The sequence below is a fragment of the Sphaeramia orbicularis genome, chromosome 16 (assembly GCF_902148855.1).
Source record: "Sphaeramia orbicularis chromosome 16, fSphaOr1.1, whole genome shotgun sequence".
NCBI classification, from domain to species: domain Eukaryota; kingdom Metazoa; phylum Chordata; class Actinopteri; order Kurtiformes; family Apogonidae; genus Sphaeramia; species Sphaeramia orbicularis.
Genome location: NC_043972.1, coordinates 31,159,824 through 31,181,256, shown reverse-complemented (window position 1 = coordinate 31,181,256; position 21,433 = coordinate 31,159,824). Strand labels below are relative to the sequence as shown.

Genomic DNA, 21,433 nt, shown 5'->3' with positions numbered 1-21,433 from the left:
ATACACTTTTATACACTTCTTCCTCATTTCTGTTTGACAACAATGTGTTTTTACATTCTATCTTCTTCAGGTTCTTGGCATTGTCTTATGAGAAAAGGTTTCATTTGTTGTTGACTGTCATCTTTTATACCCATCTATTTAATTTAGGGGTGGGCATTTTCATTACTTTTTTGAATTAAAATACTCCAGACTAATTTTTGTTGATCAGTCAGTTAGTCGCCCATAGAACCAACAAATCACATTGTTTGGGAAATTCTTGTCAAGAAAACAGAGAACTCAACACTGTGGCAAAATGTGCTACTCCTCTACACCTTACTCCTAGACATCTTATTTTAATTAATAAAAAAAAGTGTATGTAGACATTTCAATCTCTGAGTAACAGATTTTATAATGTAAACCCTTTTTTGCTTAATTCTGGCCTTCCCTGAAAACCCTCAGGTACTAGACCTTAACACTTTCTTATGAGAGAAGCTTCTTCAGTAAGTACATTTTAATCAGCATAAACAGATACGTTTTTTGCTCCTTGTCTTTCCTTCTATTTTGTAAGTTATTGTGTTCTGAATTATTTTAACCATGATTGTCATCCCATGTGCAGACACAGATAATACCAAGTGTTGCTAGAAGAAATCAGTTAATAGTGTTAGTCATTAATGGTTCTGCTTTCTTTATTAATTTTAACATCTGCGTGTCAAGAGTTGATTCATATCAGATGCCTTTTGGGCATCTCTTGACAGGTCGCATAGTTTCTGTAGTGTATTATTTACAAGTCACATGTTTATTATGTGATCATTCTGTGCTGGGAAATCGGTTCTCATAAGGAAATCTCAGTTAACCCAGTAGATTTCTGGGTTACATGGAGTCACTCCCATTTAACACTTTAATTTCAATGGTTATTTCTGTCAATTTGTCTCTTTTCAATTGATAAAGTGGACTAGATTATGTATCTCTGTAATGTAACGTCTTTTACACAAAGTTCCTGGAATTATCTTGGTGATAAGTGAAGAGTTTGTTTTTTCTTTTTCTTTTTTATTTCTGTTCCTGAAGTTGTATTTGTGGCCTGTATTTTAAAGGCAATCATATATGTAGCATAATGCTGCACATATACAGCCCTGGAACAAATTAAGAGACCACTGCAATTTCCTCTGAAATCAGCATGTCTGCATGTATATATGACAGCCATTCCATTCCTGTGTCTGTTGAATTCCAACACAAGCACACCTTATTCTACTTAATAAACACCTCATCCATGTCTTATTTAAGAAAGAGAAGTATAAAAAAAACACTACTGTGGCCATCACTATTTTCTTGCAAAAGGCAAAAAGAATGCTACTAGTAAAGCAAAAGTGATTGGAATCAAAAAGTAACTATTAAAAACTACTGGACTTCTGCTCTGACATTGTTCCCAAACTCTGAGGACTGGTTTTTCTATGAGGACAATGCTCCTGGCCTCAGCTAGGTCCATAAAGGTGTAGATGACAGACCACCAGATGAAGACCCTGTCATGGCCAGCCCAATCTCCTGACCTGAACCCACTTTGAAAACTTCTGGAAAATAATCAAGAGGAACATGGATGGTCACAAGCCATCGAACATGGCTGAGCTTCTTGAATTTCTATGCCAGGATCTGCATACAGTCATCCAACAGCAATGGTGGAGAGCCAAGACACATGGAAGCTGTCATGAAAAACCAGGGTTATTCCACCAAATATTGAGTTCTGAACTTTTCCCAAGTTACAACATAAGTATTGTGTTGTTTAGAAATGAATATGAACTGGTTTTCTTTGCATTATTTGAGGTCTGAAAACAATGCATCTTTTTGTTATTTTGACTATGTGTCGTGTTCTGCAAATACATGCTCTAGATAACAATATTCTTATTTTGAATTTGGGAGAAATGTTGTTGGTAGTTTGGAGAATAAAACAAAAATGTTGTTTTACTCAAACACATACCTATAAATGGTAAAATCAGAGAAAGTAATAATTTTTCAGTGGTCTCTTATTTTTTTCCAGAGCTGTATATGTATTTGCCATAATATTTAGACTAATGCTACATCATATGTCACTAACAACTACCAGTTAGCGTCACTTGTGTTCTTTTTTCACACTCAGTCAGGTTTCTGCATCACAGAATCAAATGCGTATCCGTACTGTCACATTCAAATATTTTATCCTCTCTGCAGGAAAAGTCTGCACGCTTCTCTCTCTACTGATGAGATGAGATCCTGTAGTGACTGGGGAGAAGTCTCCAGCTCAGAGTGAGTGTTTCTTGAAGAACAGCGTCAGATCAGCTACAGGGATGAACCCTGGAGAGAGATCAGACCAAGATGACTCAACAGAGCAAACTCAACTCAGCAGGGAGAACTCCAGTTTAACAGCATTTCCCGTCATGATACCATATAGTTGGTGGGTGAAGGAAAATAGGAACGACACAACTACTCATTCACACCATACTTAGCTTTATTCTGAAATGATTTTGCATTCTGCTTTACAAGACAAATTTTGTATAGAGACACAGTAAGAAAAAAAAGTCTGTACAAAAGAAAACCAAGCCATAAAAGTCGGTCAGAAACTCACAGTCACTGTTGGAATCACAAGAAAGGGCCATTTTGTCTTCATGTGGAAGTCTACGAGAATATTAGATGTACATGGTCGTCTAGTATTAAAGTTTCAGTGCACAATAAACACAATTACCTTTCAACTTCCTCTTGGGTTTGGTTTCAGGCTTTACAAAACCTACCTGCAACACTTTGTCATATCATGGGTGGTTCACAGAGGTGGGGGCCTTAAATATGGGACTGATGGCTTTTAATTGCTTATGTCAGAAATAGTAGACTCTACCGCCGTACCATGCAGCTCAACACTGAACCAACACAACAGCTCCCTCAACTGTGATATTTTGGCTTCACTTTTCCACAGCGTTGTGAAACCAGGTCATATGATCTTGTCTTTACATTTAGTCTTGTTTTAGGACAGAGAGAACAGAGGCACAGACAAAAAGGTCTGTATTTTCCAATTTTGGTGTTTTGTTTTGTTTTTTTTTTTCACTTATATTTCAAAGCAAAATTTACTGAAACAATTTTGTTTAGCTAGATTTCATGAAACTGTAATAACAATCTAGCCATCACTAGAAGACCATAATAGTTAAAAAAAAAAGTCAAAATGTTAGTTAATGCTGCTAATAGATTTAATATTTTTCAGTTAAGTTGTGGAAGTGCTATTAATCTTCAAATAATGGCAACAATCATGGTTAAATGTTGCACAATATTAGCAACACTGTAGGAATAGTTTTGTTTTCAGACACATTCCTCTATTTATTCATATATATACACATCAGTAATCTCCTTTGACCAGGTGTAAGGATTTCATACTGAGTCCCAGTTACACTTTATCTATCAGGAATAAATCACATTGTCACAGTCATTTCATGAGAAGAGGTAAAAAACAGTGTAGAATTTTTTTTTTAGGCAAAGTTCGATATTTCTTAAAACTAGAATACTTACAAAGGTTTGTCTTCATAAAAGATAAGGCGAATTTCCTAGATCCAAGCTTTTTGTGTCAAAGTAGATTCGATCTTTTATACATCTGTTGCTTTTTATTGTGTGTGGAACTATTTGTACAAAATGGAACATTTTCAGCATACAAAAATAGACGGATCTTTCAAGCAGTTTGTTGAAGTGGAACAATAAATGCATTAGTCATACAGTCTAAGTTCTGTGACATTTACTATGGTTACTTGATGATAGAGCTGTAGAAGGACAAGTCACTTTGTTGTAGTTTTCTCTGTTTTCTGCGCATACTTCTGTCTTCTGTGTTGTAAGGGTCCTACGTAATGAGTGATTTCTGGCTGTCGTCCTGTGGCTCAGTCCTTTCCCAGCCCTGTCTAATGCGGGTAAGGCTGCGGTCCACACATGGCAGGAGGAGCAGCAGCTTCAGTACCAGCACCACAGAGGGTACCAACAGGGAAAGCATGTACCCCGGAGGAGTGTACCATTTGTAGTAGGAGGAACGCAGAAACATATCCCAGCCATACAGGTAGGTATGAAATGTGCAGAAGAACAATGTCAGGTAGCCCAGCTTGGACTGGAAAAGACAAAAACAAGTTTAAGTACTGTACATGTTGATATTTTACATACTGACAAAAAAAAAAAAAAAAACTGATCAAAAGACTGTGTAAATAAAGGGAATATACACATATACTTCTGCACATTAACAGGGCTGTAGATCCATTCCTTACACATGATCCACATATAAAACTTAGAGGCTGCAGCCACGGATAATGTATGCCCTCCAAATTACATTTGATGAATAACTTAACATTTAAAGCACTGCTCTAATTTGGGCTGGAGTAAAGGGGAGGGGTGTGGAAGGAGAAAATGAGCGTGGCATGACCCAGTTACATTTATGAATGAGTTTGGTCCCTGTGGTGAAGCCAATTTAATTTTCAATTGCTCAAAGTGGGGAAAAAGGTAAATATTTGTGTTTGCACATGTAAATACAATAGCTTTTTTTTCCCTTTTTGATAAGACAAGAATGGAAAATTTTTTAATCACATTCACATTTTCATCATATTACCGGCACATTTATGTCTAACCCACTCTATCACATTCCATCTGGGCTGAAGTGCAGAATTGTCCTCATCAGTCATAGTCTAAAACTTGGCTAATCAACATGATGTGAAGATTGTAGCAAATATTTTTGCTGCCAGTGTCCACATTCCTTAAAGGTCCAGTACCCTCACCGTGAATTTCCACACTAACTGAACCTCAGCTGCCTAGAGCATAAACAGGTGCAATAGTGGCAGTACACCGAAAATTTTATAACACAGTTTAAATATCTCCAGCAGGCACGTTCTAAGTGGATACCAACAACGCCTGTTTAATATTGTGAGTGTGTATCTCTCTGTTAACTGAATCATCAATCTAGTTGTCATTTGCATCTTTTCAAGCCACATTGAAGAGGTGAGATAATCATTTGTTCCAAATTAAATTTCCCAATGAGCTTGTTTGTATTCATTTTATCAAACGCTGGCTCTTGAAATAACATAGGATTGGTCTGTGTGATGTGTTTGTCTGCTTTTTGATTTCTTTTTGAACCATGAGTAAATCTGTTACCTACAAAATGTGTCTATCACTAAAGGGTATACAAAAGTAGGCCAGAACACAACGACATGAGGCAGTTTTTAATATGATTTTACTGCAAATATCATAATAAAATAAGTTTATTTAGAATGTGTGCTTTAAATATTTAAGGTTGCCAATTGAGATGAAAACGAGTTGTCGTAGTCTTTTTGGTTTGGTAGTTTAACAAAAACAGTGATCCATTGAAAAACTGAAGGGTTTTAATAGTGCTTGACTCCCTGCAGAAAAGCCATTCTTGTCTGTTAATTAAAATATATGTTCTCTACATGTGTCTGTAGTTAGTTGATGAAAGATCTGCGAGTTTACAGGTTTAGCTGACCAGTTCAAACTCCATGGCGTCATCAAAAATTTTTGTGTGTTTGAATTCTTTTTCGGTGGTACTTACATAATGAGTGTAAGGTCACCACTGCGTAAAAATACTGTATTAATATTAAAAGTCCTGAATTTTACTACCAAAGAGTTAGCATAAAAATACACTAAAAGAATGTAGAGTCACTAAAATTCGGATTCATTTCAGAGCAATATATTAGAATTGTTGAAGCATTATTGTGTTCATCTTTAATGTAGCATCTGGTAATGGTGGGGCTCTTTTTAATGACTGTATACTTATACACTGTTATGATACATATTCATTTATAAGTTTGCATCTATTTTCTATTAGCAATATGAATCTGACTAGCATCTTGTAAACACAGCCATTTAAGGAGAATATTTGCTTCTGAGGTGCTGTGGAGTAGAAATATAAAGTAGTATGAAATAAAATTTTAAAAAATCAAGAAAATTCTACGTACCTCAAATGTATAGTTAAAGCATCTGTATACCTTGAAGGAGAGTTCATGAGGTACTTATTCATAAGCCCACGAGTGGATTTGTGACAGTTTGTAATAATTGCAGAGGTCGTCTGTGATCCAAAGCCAACATGAACTAACTTCTTTTATGTGTTTATATTGCCCATTTCCTGATCAAGAGCTATAGGGGCTGGTCTGATAATAATAAATGTAAGTTTTAAAAGCTCATGTCATGATACAGTATAAAAGAAACACTGGAGGAACCACCTGAAATCCTCCAGAAAACCGAATTCTTGACAGATGATGAGATGGATGGATGGATGGATGGATGGATGGATGGATGGATGGATGGATGGATGGATGGATGGATGGATGGATGGCAGTGTACAATAAGGAAAGTTTTTTGTCTTTCTAACAGATTCAACAGTTATCTGTAGTGTCAATATATAATTGAGGGACTTTGGAAGTCCATGGGGTATATCTTGCATACATTTTTATTAAAAGTAATTTAAAAAAAAACCCGAATGTTTTTTATGTTCATTATGATCATGTCTTTACAATTTCCATAATTATTTAATTATGGAAACAATCACTTATTAATAGAAAATGACTAGATATACTAAAGTGTCGACTAAATAACCATCCAAATGTAATAACAACCACCCTCTAATTAGCTAAACAATAGTAAAATGAGCTTATTCAAAAATTGTGTGGATTGTGTTCTTTTTATTAAGTTGAGATAATCATGACAGATATTTATTTTTTGGCAGTATATCAGATTTTATATGGAAAATAACGAAGTGTATATGTGTCCAAGAAATAATTTTCAAGTAAGTTACCCATTACAAACACATCTCTGAAGGAAGTGTGTTTATCCCGAATCACATGACCTGCTCCACATGATGTCATTTCCTCCTGAAGAAAATACTGAAAAGACTCCAAAGTATGTTCTTTCTCCTCTTTCTCAGTTATTTATTATAAAGTAGTGTGTGAGTCAAGTGTGGATTTATCACATGTCAACAGTGTTACTACAATATCTTTATAAATAACTTTCAGTTTCAATTTTACTCAATTGCTTATATTATATTTGGAAGAGTCTTTCTGTAAAAATGCCATGTGGTGTTTGGTTACAGGCAGCTGTGTTGATTTTATACCTGAAAACAGCAAAAATCAACCAGCAACTGACAGGTATCAACTATGATACCTGTTAATTATGTTACCCTGTAAAAGTAACTAAAAAAGTAATTAAATATTGACCCTGTAAGTGGTCGCCTGTTAATATTGAGCCTTGCCATCAGATCTGACGGATAGTGTCAGTAAACTGAAGTTAAAAAAAAAAGAGAATGCACAGCATGAAGTGCAGATGGAGGGGTCACTTCTACATCGCTATACTAATCTATACAAACAAATCAGATTTTAATCGTATTGAATGTGGAGCAGATTGTGACCTGTAAAGTATCATTTATGAGAAGCACTCAGCGACACAGGCATGGAAGCAAAGACAACGGGGCCAGGAGCGAAAACAGTATTTGAGCTTCTTATAACAAGCTCACCAAGAAAAAATCAATGTCAGTTTAGGTGTAAACTTTTTTTAGCTTCATTTTATTTGATAGAATAAGTGAAGAGGATCAGGATCTGAGGAGGCAGAGAGAGCAGGGGAACGATGTGTTGCAAATTGCCTCAGGTTAAAATTGAACCCAAGCTGCTGCGACAACACATTGGCCTATGTGGGATTAATTCTACCAGGTGAGCCATGGGGCACCTGGTCTAAGTGATATTTAGAATATTTTCACCACCTTACTTCACTGTTCTTTCTATGTGACATTTGTACATCTCTTGTGCATACTTGGGTGAAGTTTGCGTTGGAGTCTGTCATTTTTTAATAATCGTAAAGTGTAGTTCTTGTCTCGCAATGAAATGGCAATCTATCCAGAGTGCACCCCACCTTCACTCGTGGGTATCTTGGACAGACTTCAGGCTCCGCCGTGATACTTCCAAAAAAATTACATTAAAGACTTCGGAAAATGAATGAATGACTGTATTTCTAAACTAATACTATATAGTGTCACAAGGTTTACAGTATTACAAGAGCAGAAAAGAAGCATGGAGGAAGTCAAGAGCTAGTTTAAGGATTTTGGGGGAAAATATGGCCCAAAACCTCCACATAGAAAAAAACCCATGGTGCCAGGTGTCATGAATGTTGGCAGATTAAGGCCCAATCCCAGTTCACCCCTTACCCCTACCCTTACCCCTTCATTTTCCCCTCCATTCACGTGAAGGGGTAGGGGTGTCCCGATTCTCGATGAGTCGGAGGACGGAGGAGGAGGGCTGTTTGGCTCTCGAAACGGAGATTTTTCAGGACCACACTACAAACGGAGGGGTAGGAGAAATCTCCCATAATTCTGTTCGAATCATTGATGAGATGGAGGTAAACAGAGCAAAAAAGTGCAGCACTGTGATGAAAGAAACACACAAAAGTATGTGTTTTCTTCATAAACAACTTAATCATTTGATCAACCGTTTAATGTCATTTCAATGTGTCACAGATTGTATTTCTGCGGTTTGCAGTTAATAACCGCAAAAAGATACCAAAAGTCCATGCAACAGAGACAGTTACAGCTCCTGATGGCATTGGTGAATTCTTTTGGAAACAAAGTTGTTGCATCTGTTTATAGCAGCATCGATGACTGATGATGATGTAACAGGTGTAAATGGGTTTTCTCATTTCATAGGGTAATGTTTCAACATCTACCCCTTGTAACTCCATTTCAACGGGTAGTGCCAAGTGCTAGGGCCAAGGGGAAGGGGGAAGGGGGAAGGGGGAGGGCCAAGAGGTGAATTGGGATTGGGCCTGAATAATTGTTAACTTTCAGGTTACTAACACAAAATAGAATCCAACACAAACTTTATGTAAGCACATAAACATGTTCATATCCTCCAGAGTGGGCATTAATATTTTTTAGTATGAGTCCTCTTACACCCCTGTTTCTCTTAAATGGGGCTTTGTTGACTGTAGTCTGCTGAAGGTATTACTTCAGTGTTTTTCAACCTTGGTGTCAGGACCCCACATGGGGTTGCCTGGAATTCAAATGGGGTTGCCTGAAATTTCTAGTAATTGATAAAAATTTTAAAAACTTTACTAATAAAAAATATATGGTAAGTTGAGAGAGACAATCCCAATACATAAAAGACATGATAAACTGTGAAGCTGAAACTGAAGCACCGTGGTTCTGTTTATCTTTCAAATATTGATTGTGGTCAGTTTCAGATGCTGCAGCTCTTTCATAATTCATAGTTTGAGTTCTTGTTTGTTCAGTATTAATTGTCAGCCTTGTAAATCCAAGCTGGACTGACTGTACATATCCTGACCAAGGAAAATAAAATTGTCACTTTTTGCAGTAATCTACACCTGGCTTTTCTGCCTCTGTTCAGAATAATATACATTATATAGACTAAATGTTGTCCAAAATTAATGTTTATTTGCAACATAGTATAGCAAACTATTACATGATCAAAAACAAATTAATTTTAGCAAATAAAAAGTCTCTATTTTTAATGTCTGGGGTCGCCAGAAATTTGTGATGTTAAAATGGGGTCACGAGACAAAAAAGGTTGGGAACCACTATATTACTCTTTGCACTTCACACAGCCTCATTGAAAAAAATCCAAACTATCCCCTTGTATAGCACAACACTGAAGTAGTACTGAGTTTAATTCTGTCCCTGGTTTTATATACAGTATTAAGCATTAATCCTTTAAGCGCCACAGTCACAATATTGTGACAAGCAACATAACTGAGTGAAACAGCTTTTTGAAAACTTGATATCGAAATTGAAAATTTTTTGAAGAAAATAAAACAAGCAAAAAAAAAAATCTCGGGGGCCTAAAAGGGTTAATATGTTGTTTTTGTACATCATTGACCCGACTGACTCAACCAGATTTTGTGGGCTTGGAATGTAAACCCTAGTTACATCTAAAGTATTTTAAATCTTAACACATCTTTTAACCAAAATGGAATTAATACATTTACTGTATTTTCTTAATTTCAATAAAAACGACACATGCAGAGACATCAACATCAGCAAAAGAAAGTTTGTTTATAAAATCATACGCCCAGCACCAGTGGAAACTATAATAAAGAAATCCACACACACTCCGCTGTTGTGACTGCCAGAGTTTCTCCGTGCAAACAGGATGCTGGTGACCAAATATGCATACTACCCCACACAGCTAAAGGAACAGCTCTGTTTTCAGTGTACACAGTGTGTCACTGTGTGTGAGGACACACAAAAGTTCATAGATCCAGTTAGCCACATATGAGTCAGACACAGTTAGTATTCACCTGTATGAAGCTGAACTCTCTCCAGCTGAGGGCGTTGCTGACAGAGGGGAGAGACGTGATTCCCAGGAGGACATACAGGCCAAATCCCAGAATCCCCATGGAGTAGTAAGAGTCACTACGCCAGGCTATAGTGGTGTCTAATTCTGATGTTTGGTTCTCCTTCATCTTAAAGTGACAGTCAGTGCGACAAAGAACTGTTACTGTTCTGAAGAAAACTGTTATTTAAATTAATGCAAAAAGTTTAAATACTTCAAACACATTTTTTTTTAGCTGTGTGGCTGTTTTACCTTTGCGATGGTACTTGCAGCAATCTTGTATCTCACATAATATCTGGAAGTGAAAATGATAAAACTATTCAGGAAAAATGTGAACTCTTATCTCAAGTAACAGTTACTACAACATATATATTTTTTTAGGAATTTTTCCATTAATTTCATTATTCAGTGTTTCTAAATCCCTTAACCTGTTATCAGGCAAGTGACTATTTATGATCATTTCCGCACGCATTACAAGACAGTGACAGCAGCAGTTACAGTGAGTCAACAACCTTAGGTCCAATGTGGTCTACAGGGTCTGTAAGGTCCACCTCTGCATGAACAGTGAGTGTACCTGCTTTGTTAGGTACCATGAAGTAATGGTACTAATGTAAGGAATGATGTTCAAAGGGAGAATGTGGATGTGGACAGGTGTCTGGATCAGCACTTATGTCGTTCTAATGTTCTAAAAATCATGTTCTAATGTTCTAAAAGTCATGTTCTGATGTTCTAAAATACATGTTCCTTCTGCATTACATGTATTTTTCTTGTATTCTTATATATACTTCTTGGTTTTTTGTTTTGTTTTTTGCCACATACAGGCAAGGAACCAAATACAGTAACTTCATTAACCTTGATTTTCTACATGACAAAAAAAAAATTTTTAAATTGCATGAAAGCAATTAAGTCTTGTTATGTCCTCCAATAATACACTATGGTTGAAATTTAGAATTTCAGAGTATTTCTTAGTGCCCTATAAAGGGTTAAATTGTTTCTCTTTTCAGTTGCGCTTGCTTTTTAGGCCTTCAGTTAGTTTCAGTATTTCTGTCTTTCTTTTTCTTGCTTTTAACAGGTCAATTTTTAACAGTTTATTCACCAAAATAATTTTATATTACCATTAACAAAATTGAATGTATTGCTGCAGATAACAAATGGTTCTATGATTTGGAATCTTATCTTATCTTATCTTACCGAATGGGGATGATGAGTGTATAGAGCACATGCAAAAAAGCAAAAGCAAGTGCTAGAAGTCCCAGCTGTTTCCTGCACAGCATCCAGCGATCCAACCAGTCGGGGAAGCGCCTGTAACATGTGCATGATAAATTTATTAAATATGTCCATGCATAAGTGAATTTTAGTCAATCCCAGTATGATGTCTGACCTGTACTTAGTTCCTCTGTAGAGCTGGAAGACGGCAGCGATAACACCAGGTAGGTAACACAGAGCTAGCATGATGAGTGACACAATTGGAAACACCTAAAAAAAAAAAGAATAAAAATCCATTATTTAGCCAGGAATGTCCCAGTGATATACATGATGTGTTGTTAAAGTGAGTCATAGCAACAACCTGTCTCACATGACAATTTCATTCATAAAAGCAAAAAGACAAATTGTAAGTGCTGTTGCATATACAATTTATGTACCTAATAGTGATCTAATCTAATAATCAAATTTCATGCTGTAAAATTTACATAACTTATATGATATAATATGTTATGTTCAGATATGGTCAAGGTGTACCAAACCTTCAAGATAGGGTGCAATCCTCTTAAGGATTAATCCGTTTGGGCAAAGAATGATTGAATGAATATTGCGTTAAATTAAATATAAAAATTTTAAGAAAGATTTGTGTCGGGTTAAACTTCATTTTTAATTGTTTGTATGAAAAGAGAACGTGAGGTTATGAACTCATGCAGAGTGAACTGAGACATTTCATGGGCTGCAGGTCATTGTTAAGAAACAACAAAACTCTACTTCATCACACACAAAGTTGTACAAAAGACACCTGAAAGATGAAGCAGACGGGATGAGGGACTTTCATGGACATAAAAACTTCTTCTTGTGGCAAGCACCCAACAAGGTATTTTATTAGACGTGTAAATAACTACCTGTGAAAATAACGATGGATTTTTTACATGCTTAGTGTACTGTAAGATCTCAAATACGTTTGTGTTTAATTTATTTGCATGTACAGGTTCTCTCTTTGTTTAGGGGTCAAGGCATTTATAAGAAACAACTCTAACCAAGGGCTAAGACACACATCACAGACACAATACACCAAGATTAAGGAACCGACCAGTGTTGACCAGTGTGTAAAACAGCTACACAACTAATTAATGTTACACTGTGCAAGACTTAATGGCAGGTGTTGATGAAGTTGAAGATTATAACCAACAAGATTCACCAAAATGAACCCCCCCATCCCCATCCTCTGTGTTAGGGTGTGATGTCATAAGTTTTTTCCAGATCCACTATACACTATTTTTCAGTCCCCTGCAGTAGTGTGTCACAGAGTCTATAAAACACATCTAGGAAAAGGAAAAAAGAATGTTTGGCCAAATCTTAATAGAATATGGGTTTATGAGGTGTTATGTTTTGTTTCATTTAATTTCATTCCATTTCACGTGAAGGTTAATAAATTAACAATTTATGTTAACACAGCCCTGTTTAAAGGGGTCATATTTTCTAAACCAACTTTAATTAGTCTTTGGTTCATTTATTTGTGTATTTGGACCCTAATAGATCAAAAATTTGAATTTGAACCCTCCAGGTGCTGCAAAGCTATCTTTGTATTCATTTTGGCAAAAATCAAGTGGATTTCTACAACCCGTTTTAATTCCTGCTTAATTTGTTACGTCTATAACTAGTTACGTCATGACATTTGCACATATAAGGTCAAGACTTCCGACGAACATTTCTCCAAGTACAACATAATTGTTTATCAGCAGCAGCGGTTGTAGTCCATACTGAAAACGTGTCTAAACTTCGAACCGATTACGTAAAATGTTCAGTTGTTGGTTGAACAGGACAGAGCAGCACAGTCAACAACCTGTAGGGGGCGGGGCATGAAGTGGCTCATTTGCATTTAAAGGGCCAGCACTCAAAACGACCTTTCTGGTGTCATTACTCAGAAATAGGGTTGAAGATGGACCTATGGAGTTGAATTAATGAAGAATTCAGACCCAAGCATAGCATTTACAGTTTATGTAGACCACATGGAAATATTTGAAAATGCATAATTACTCTTAAAAAAAGCTAAATATCACTCTTAAGGGATGGACACAGCTGAGCATGAGATGTAGTGAAGCATTGCTGTAAACTGACCAGGAGCTTTAACATTATTGTAGACACTTTACATGCAAAAAAAAAAGAAAAACAGAATGACAGTTTCAAAGTACACAGATTAATTTAATTGTTTTCAGTAGTAATTCTTCTTTTTCCTAAATGTGTCCCTGCAGACTGTGATCTGCTACAGGTAAAACACTGACTTGGGAAAATTACTCTAATCATTATATTTTCGTTAATCGAATAAATGTAGCCCCCTTTGAACCTTAACTGTTGTAGATAGTTTGGGCCTGGAAATGAGTTTACAGCAGTATGACATCAGACTTAACTGGATGGTGGTTACTCTGGAGCCAGTGGTTAGCACTGTCACCTCACAGCCACAGGATTCTGGAAAACATGAGCTCCCAAAGGGCCTCATGTGGGTTTCCCAAGCCGTCAAAAATATGTATGCTATGTTAGTTCTCCTGTCTCCCTTGCTCAAGTTACAGGTTTAGAACTACTGTTGTTCCCACTGGATCATGCGACCTCAGGGATTTCTTAGGAACAATGACATGAACCAAACACACAAAAACAAAAGGCATCATCTTCTTGGTTTTTTTTTTGGGGGGGCCATTATGGGCTAAGAGGATTCCAACTCTGGTCCACACTCAAACATAGTAGGTGACAGTATCTCACCACAGAATGGTGCCTGCTATAAAATCAAGAGAAGAAGATGAAAATGTTTGTTCTGATAAAAGCCCCCCAACCCAACATAGAGGATTCCCTGCTCCCTCTGTCGCTCTAATTGGCTCTTTGTAAGCTAATGAAAACACAATGGTTGTAGTTTTAAGGTGATTATACAGTCATGAAAACATAATTATGACCATTATATTCCATTTCTTCAATTAGATCCACCTAAGTCCTCCACAGTCTTACACACTGAACCACTGAAAAAGCATACAAGGCATTCAGAGAAATTAAGACAAAGAAGCACTCCCTGTGATTTCTGTGGTATAAGAACAACATGCATTATGATTCAATTAAACTGGCTCTTGACTACCTTTCAGACAGTGGCGATTTCTCATAGACTGCAAGGGAAGCTCGACTTCCCCTAAAATTACGAAAATTAAATGGTTAAATATGTTCGGTTGTGTTGACATTTCATCGACTACAAATGTGTTAGAGCACGTTCATCTCACAGATGAGCTCATTCAGAATCAGCTTTATCACAAATCAACGGGCTCGATGTTGTTCACTTCTCATACATTCCCGTTGCACTGTTTTCTGATACGATCTCTGCTCAGTGCATTTACCCGTAGACGCTCAGCATCCATGCACTTCAATGGGACTGAGTGGAACAGTTTTTTTCATTGCCACAGAAGTGGATGGTAATTTGATAAATGCCACGATGTTGTCCCGCCCCTGGACGCCCGGGGGTGGGACTCTCTGGGGGTGAATGGAACTGTGGGCGGAGCTCGGCCGGGCTGGATGCCAGGATTCAACATGCTGATTGGAGGATCAGTTGAAAGGCTGAATTCCATTTGATTGACAGCTATTTTGAGATCTACTCCTTCACTTGACAGAGTTCAGTTTAATACCGTCGCGCATTCTGCTGTGAAATCGAGAGAGAAACCACTACGAAATTACTTGTTCATTTCTTGCACTGTAAAAAAACACAGTCATTGTACTTCCTTGTTTCAATTTAACATAATTTCAGTGTTTTCTTGTTTACTTGGTACGATAAGGTCACTGACCATTTTCTTAAACAGGAACAGAGGGCCGAATTTATGTTTAAATAACTTGACCATTTTTTTATGTAAGCTGACAGCGAGCTTCCCCTCTCTGAAAGACGAGCAGCTGCCACTGCTTTCAGAAAGCATAATGCAATTTCGATTGAGACTATACCTTGTTTGCCAGGGACACCATGATTCTGAAGGAGATGTCTTTCTTCTGAGTAGCATACGTGTAGATGACATCTCTAGTGAGCAGATAGAAGAAGAAGAAGGCAGTGAGGCCAAAGGCCAGGCGCAGCGGCAGCCTCCACAGTGGGAACAGCTGCAGGGGGAAGTCCTCCAGCTCTCTGGCTGCAGACAGAGAGCCCCTGTCCTGGACACTGAAACCCAGCCTGGTGGCTATCTCTGTTACTGCTTCCTTTGCTTCAGTGCTGTTCCCACACAGGTACACCTGAGAAATGAAAACATCCATATTTCTGACATTTCTCCATGTGAGAAGTAAATGTCTTTCTTATGTTATATTTATGCATTTATATTCATGCATTTACACCAACAGTGACAAAAAAGCATGCGTTTACTCTAGAGGATTGAAAATAAAAGTATTTGTAGCTGAAGCTTCCCGTATAACTCTCTAAATTTAGTCAGACAGGTAAAAAACTAACAACAATGCTCGGTCAACATCTACACTGCTCCATAAAAATACTCCCCACAACACACACACACAATCCTGTGTGGTTTATACTATCCTCTGGGACTGTGCAACCAGATCAAAATGAAAGGAAAAAAAACACATATGCCACAGCTTTGCAGAACAGAGAGAAAGCAAAGCACATGATGGGAAGCTTAGATCTAAGAGCGACTGTGGAGTTAATTGATTCAAGGGTACATCAGAGATGGCATTCACAGCAAAGCCACAAGGCTGACTCCTCGGATTTGGCTTCTTTCACTTGGATTTGGTTTGATCAAACCTTCAAAATGAGTTAATAATATAATTTGGACTGAAATATTTTCCTTTCTAAACAAGACTATTATTTTTAACTTGTTGGTCAACACCCTGCTGTGTGAACACATCAGAGCATTGTGAAATGCTTGTAGTTCTGCAAAGAAAGACGAATGTGACAAGCAGTAGATGAGTCTGCACGATGAATACTTTCATTTCAAAATCAGATGTGTCACCATTAGAAAAAAACTTGACTCTTCTCATTAGCATAGCATAAACCACTTTTCCAGAAAATCCATCTTTTCTGTAAATATCAAACATGCTTCAGTAACTAATAGAAACTTGAGTACCTGTCTGTTGGAATCTGAGGGTCCATTCTGCAGTGCCCAGGCAGACAGTGTGTTAAAAGCTTTCACCACATAAGCTTCAGGGGTCAACCTGAAAAACAAACAAACAAACTCTTCATCTTCTGCTCTTGGCAATTCAAGCCACATGATCAATTAGGTGAGTCAGTCCTTTAGAAAATTGTATAATTGTTTAATGTACTGTTACCTCTGCAGATACTCAGCATTAGCCTCTGGGTATAGATTCTTCCTGAGGTTGTTGCTTACGTCCACGAGCACCTTCCAGCCAGTAACAGAAGTAAAGTGGATAAAAATGAATGGATGACTGAATAAATAGAGTGAGTGTTATTTTACAAAATAACACCTGTGTGTGCATCAAGGTACCTTCCTCTTAAGCTGAGGTGCAAGTTGCTCCAGGAAGCCATAGTGTTCTCTTTGAATGCATATGAAGACCACACTGGCTGACTGGGCTGCAGCTGTGTGGCTCATCACCTGGAACACAAACACAAACTTGTATACACATGACACTGCTGTATACTCACTAATAACCGTTTCAACACCACATTCACAAAATCTACACGACAAACTATTTTCAAGAAACATGTTTCAGAAATCAGCACCCAAATAAAATACAGCCACATGTGCAGACACACATAAACACACATTATCAGTGACCTTGTCTGCTTTCAGAACCAGATAAGAACTTTTTTTTTCCCACATTACCTCTGCACTTTACACTGACTGAGTCCAAACTGGCTTTAGATGACACAGAGGTCTGACTTGCTTACATTCAGAGGTATTAGCTGCCAGTTTTAAGAACAGCGGCTTTTAGAAAGGAGGTAAATCCAGGGTTTTAAAAGACGTCATGCCATGTGTCTTACCTGAGCTCCCTGAGGCACAGGGCCACAGCTGTGAGGTCTGCGGCTGCCATACACCACCTTGTAGCCCGACTGGAGCAGACGTTGGCCCAGAGAGCGCCCTAAGTCCCCCGTCCCAAAGATACACAGGAGCTCCGGCTCAGGGGCAGCTGCTGTGCCCAGAGGATACAACGACATACTTTCTGGCTTTTCTTCTTTTGACATGCTGTTCAGTCTGTCAGCTGACACGGCCACAGTCTGACACAAACAGTGAAGATGTCTCCTGTAGTACTGAAAAAAACAAAACACTTCACCAGGTTTTCTGTCAGTGGTAGGCAGATATAGTGTTATAGGACTGAGTAAGATGTCCAGATTCAAAGGAGCTTGAACAAATTAATCATAAACTCAAAAGGAGCAAAAAACAACAAATGTCAACCTTGTGCTCATCGAGCCCATGTGTCTGTGTTTCTCATTACTCTCTGAACTGTACTTTTTGTCTGGGGCTATCCCCTCCCATTTTAGGATGGGCTTAAGTTAAGGATTGCAGCAACTGGGGAAGTCCGTGGCAGAGGATGGGAAGTATGTGTGTTAGTGCTGGCACTAGTCTGTCTTGTTTTCACAATACAAACTCGTGTGTGTTTAACTTGGATTGGTGCAAATTTAGATGTTGGGTTTTTTTCATGGAAACATCTGTAACACATTGTGCAACACTGGAACATTTCACTGGAACATGTATTCATTAATATGTGCCAACATTTCATGAATTTCTGGTCTTATCAAATCCCTGCACTGAACTTTCAAATTAAGGAAAGCACAGAGAACAGGGTGTAAATTAAATTCAATCTATGAGTCATCGTAGAAGGCTTTAAGAAATTTGTGACTTCTCTCTACTTCTTGGTGTGAGATGGATTTTTTTTTTTTAATTATGTCTTTTATCAGAAACCATCATGAATACAAGTTTAGATATTTGACATGTTTCAAAGTTCTTTATTGAATGAAAGCAATTCAGTTCTGACCTCAGTTCTTTAGTAATTTAGTAAATGTTCTTTGGACCGTTTTCAGACAGGATCAGGATGAGCTAAAAGTTTACTTATTACAAGTGTGGATCAGTAACACTAAGCTCTGTACAAACACACAACTTGGACCAAGTCTAGGTCATGGTACACAAACACAATGTGCTGGAATGCTCCCAACCCCCTACTCTCTTTCTTGTACAATCTCCATTATACAACCATAAAATTCACAGACCTTACCAAGAACATAATGACTCTGACATGTGTGCAAACCAAATAACATATTTTTACTTGCAAGTGGTGATTTGAGTAAAAGAACAATCCTTGTAATGAGTCGGTGATCCAGTGGTCAGTATGGTCAGTTCAGGCGGATTCATGGAGTTTGCAGATAGACCCACCAATTACAGTCGGATCTGCACTCTTGTGTTGTTCCAATGAGTAATTAATGCTCATAGCCTCTGAGTGCAGCCCTTCTTATTTTCCCAGAGGTCCAGAATAGCTCCAGTGTTCAGGGTTGAGGTGAACCACAGACCTAGTGACCTGTCCTCAACGGTAATTACTCCCTCTGCTCGGCTGCTTTACTAAGTGGAAAGGGTGTATTTGTGATGAGTGTTTGTCTACATGTGACACATCGTAGAATAATGATGTAAATACAAAACATAAAATGTGATAACAGAAATAATGTCATTAAAGTCGCTGCTCTAGTTCCTTGCAGGAATTATGGTAAACATTACTCACTTATTCTTCATCCTATGAACCCCTAAGGGCTAATACAGGATCAGACTTGATAAACAAAGAAAATCATCTATATTTTATTGGTAAATATAGAAGAATAAATAAGAACAGCTCCTGTTAAAACTTTAATATAAGTCTGCGGAGGCATGTTTTTCTTTGGCCCCTAAAATCAATCTCAGAGATCAACCAGCTCTGGCACTAAAGGAAAAAAAGCCTGACTCCTCAGAAAAGGAGCTCCAGTCAAGTACTTGTGAACTACACACCACACAAGCCAACCTCAAACTACGTGGGCAGTATTCTGATGATCAAAACAAAACTGCAAGGAAGCAGCAATCACACATCAAATGCCAAATCTGGGAAAGACGCTCCGAGGCATGGGTGATGATTGGACCATCCCAGATGCCTATACAGCCGGCCATTACCATGATTGGCTTTACACTGTGCACTATCTGACTGTCTAAGCAAAATGCAGGGTGCATTAGAGCTACAAGTGTATGCTAATGAATTCTGGTGCATGAAATAAGGCTTGCAAATACATACTGCTTTCTAGATCATTGTACTGTATAATCAGAATGATTGATTTCTTTGTTATACATGTTTTAAAGTATTGTGTTGTGTTTGTCAAGTGCACTTTCCTGTGCTATTTTTAAAGCAGAACTAATAAATAGAAAATTGTTGTATGGTGAAATGTAAATCTCAGTGAAGGGAGAAGCAAAGGATGTGGGTTTGCTATGGTGACGGGGTTATCAGAGCAGATGCTCTCCAGGTAATGGATTATCAGATACATGAATAACCATAGCAATTATTCAGTGAAAAGCATGGTCAAGGGGAATGAATTATTAATAATCTACAGTGGAAAGATTTGTTGCAGAGTGTGATTTGATGTCAAAAAGAAAGAGAGGGATGGTAAAATAAGGGAGAGGGAGCACTCTTAGATGATGGCAGCGCAGTCCTGCAGGGTACAGGTAGAGGTAGTGGGATCTGAGGTGTGTCCAAACCAAGGAGCTGCTGTGCCACAGGGCAGAATAGACCAGGAAAAACACCCTGGTCTGAGGCTGATGTCTGGTACAGTGACTTTTCCCTGTTCTCGCTTCACCTCCTCTACACGACACATCTGCTGTTTGAGTTTTTCTCAAGGCACAGCGTGTCCTCACATGACCCCCTTCAGCTAGCTTTTTGAGGTTAGATTTGGGTTTGCCGGCCATGACCTGACAAAAACAGAAAAGCCACGTCTATAAACAACTTTTCTGAGGGCGGAAATTTGAGAGGACCTGACTGAAAAACAACCCTCATCATTTACACTGGAGATAGCTAAGCTGTCAGAGAAGAGAGTGTAAATGAGTCACGGAATAAATATAAAGTCCAGCTGTCTTGTTGGCAGCAGATAATATCCTTACTGAAACTTGTCTTTGCTTTGGACATTCACAAACATTGTCACAAGCTGCGTTTTCCCCTTTTAGACAGGAGGGACTCTTGCTCTCTTTTCCTTCCTCTCTCTCTCTCTCTCTCTCTCTCTCTCTCTCTCTCTCTCTCTCTCTCTCTGTGGTCTATCACTGGGGTCGTTGTAGAGATTTACAGTGAAAATCTCCGCACTGACCCCTACTGCACTGGTGCTCAATGAGTGGCCTGTAAAGTTAATGGGTCAGATCCAATCTTTCCGTGTAACACACTCCACACACACACACACACACACACACACACACACACACACAGATCCACTTCTTCAGTTTCTCTCTAGTACACACACATACTGACACATTCCTCCTCTTACGCTGCAGTTTAGCATCAGGGCTTGGTCTCAACTTTATTGGGGTTCTAATCACAGTGACTATAAATCCTGATTGAAAGGGGGGTGGGGGTGGGAGGGTGTAATACTGATGTGTGCTTCATACCCTGAGGAAATGTCACTGTCTCTGTGTCTTTTAATAAACAGAGTCTTAAAAACCAATTTACACCCATATCTGAGATTTCCCTCTGTCTCATGTTAGTTTTGTCACACTGAATAAAATAATCTTTCTCAGCAGCACATAGAGTTTTATATAGAATCTGGTTTGAGGTGTAATCATGTATGTATATGTGTAGTTAATTGAAAACATCTGGCTGGGTGTGAAAGTTGTCAAAATGAAAACCAGAAAAAAATGTCAGCAGTAAAATTAAAATTTCATACTTAACCTTTGATTTTATTCTGTGTTCTATTGTTAGAAATTCACCTTTTTTTTTTTTTTTTCAAGAGGCTCTTACAAAGC

The 21,433-nt window shown here is 38.0% G+C and overlaps 1 protein-coding gene across 1 annotated transcript; it reads right to left on the bottom strand.

Moving 5' to 3' along the window:
- Positions 1-2,434: 2,434 nt before the first annotated feature.
- LOC115436227 (metalloreductase STEAP4-like) lies at positions 2,435-17,917 on the bottom strand. The gene is made up of 10 exons (XM_030159018.1): positions 17,464-17,917; positions 16,967-17,074; positions 16,791-16,861; positions 16,589-16,676; positions 15,471-15,749; positions 11,683-11,777; positions 11,493-11,603; positions 10,554-10,596; positions 10,267-10,431; positions 2,435-4,078 (listed from the first exon to the last, which is right to left on the bottom strand). The coding sequence occupies exons 1-10, from the start codon at positions 17,662-17,664 to the stop codon at positions 3,821-3,823; spliced, it is 1,419 nt and encodes a 472-aa protein (XP_030014878.1). The 5' UTR covers positions 17,665-17,917; the 3' UTR covers positions 2,435-3,820.
- Between the last annotated feature and the right edge of the window lie 3,516 nt (positions 17,918-21,433).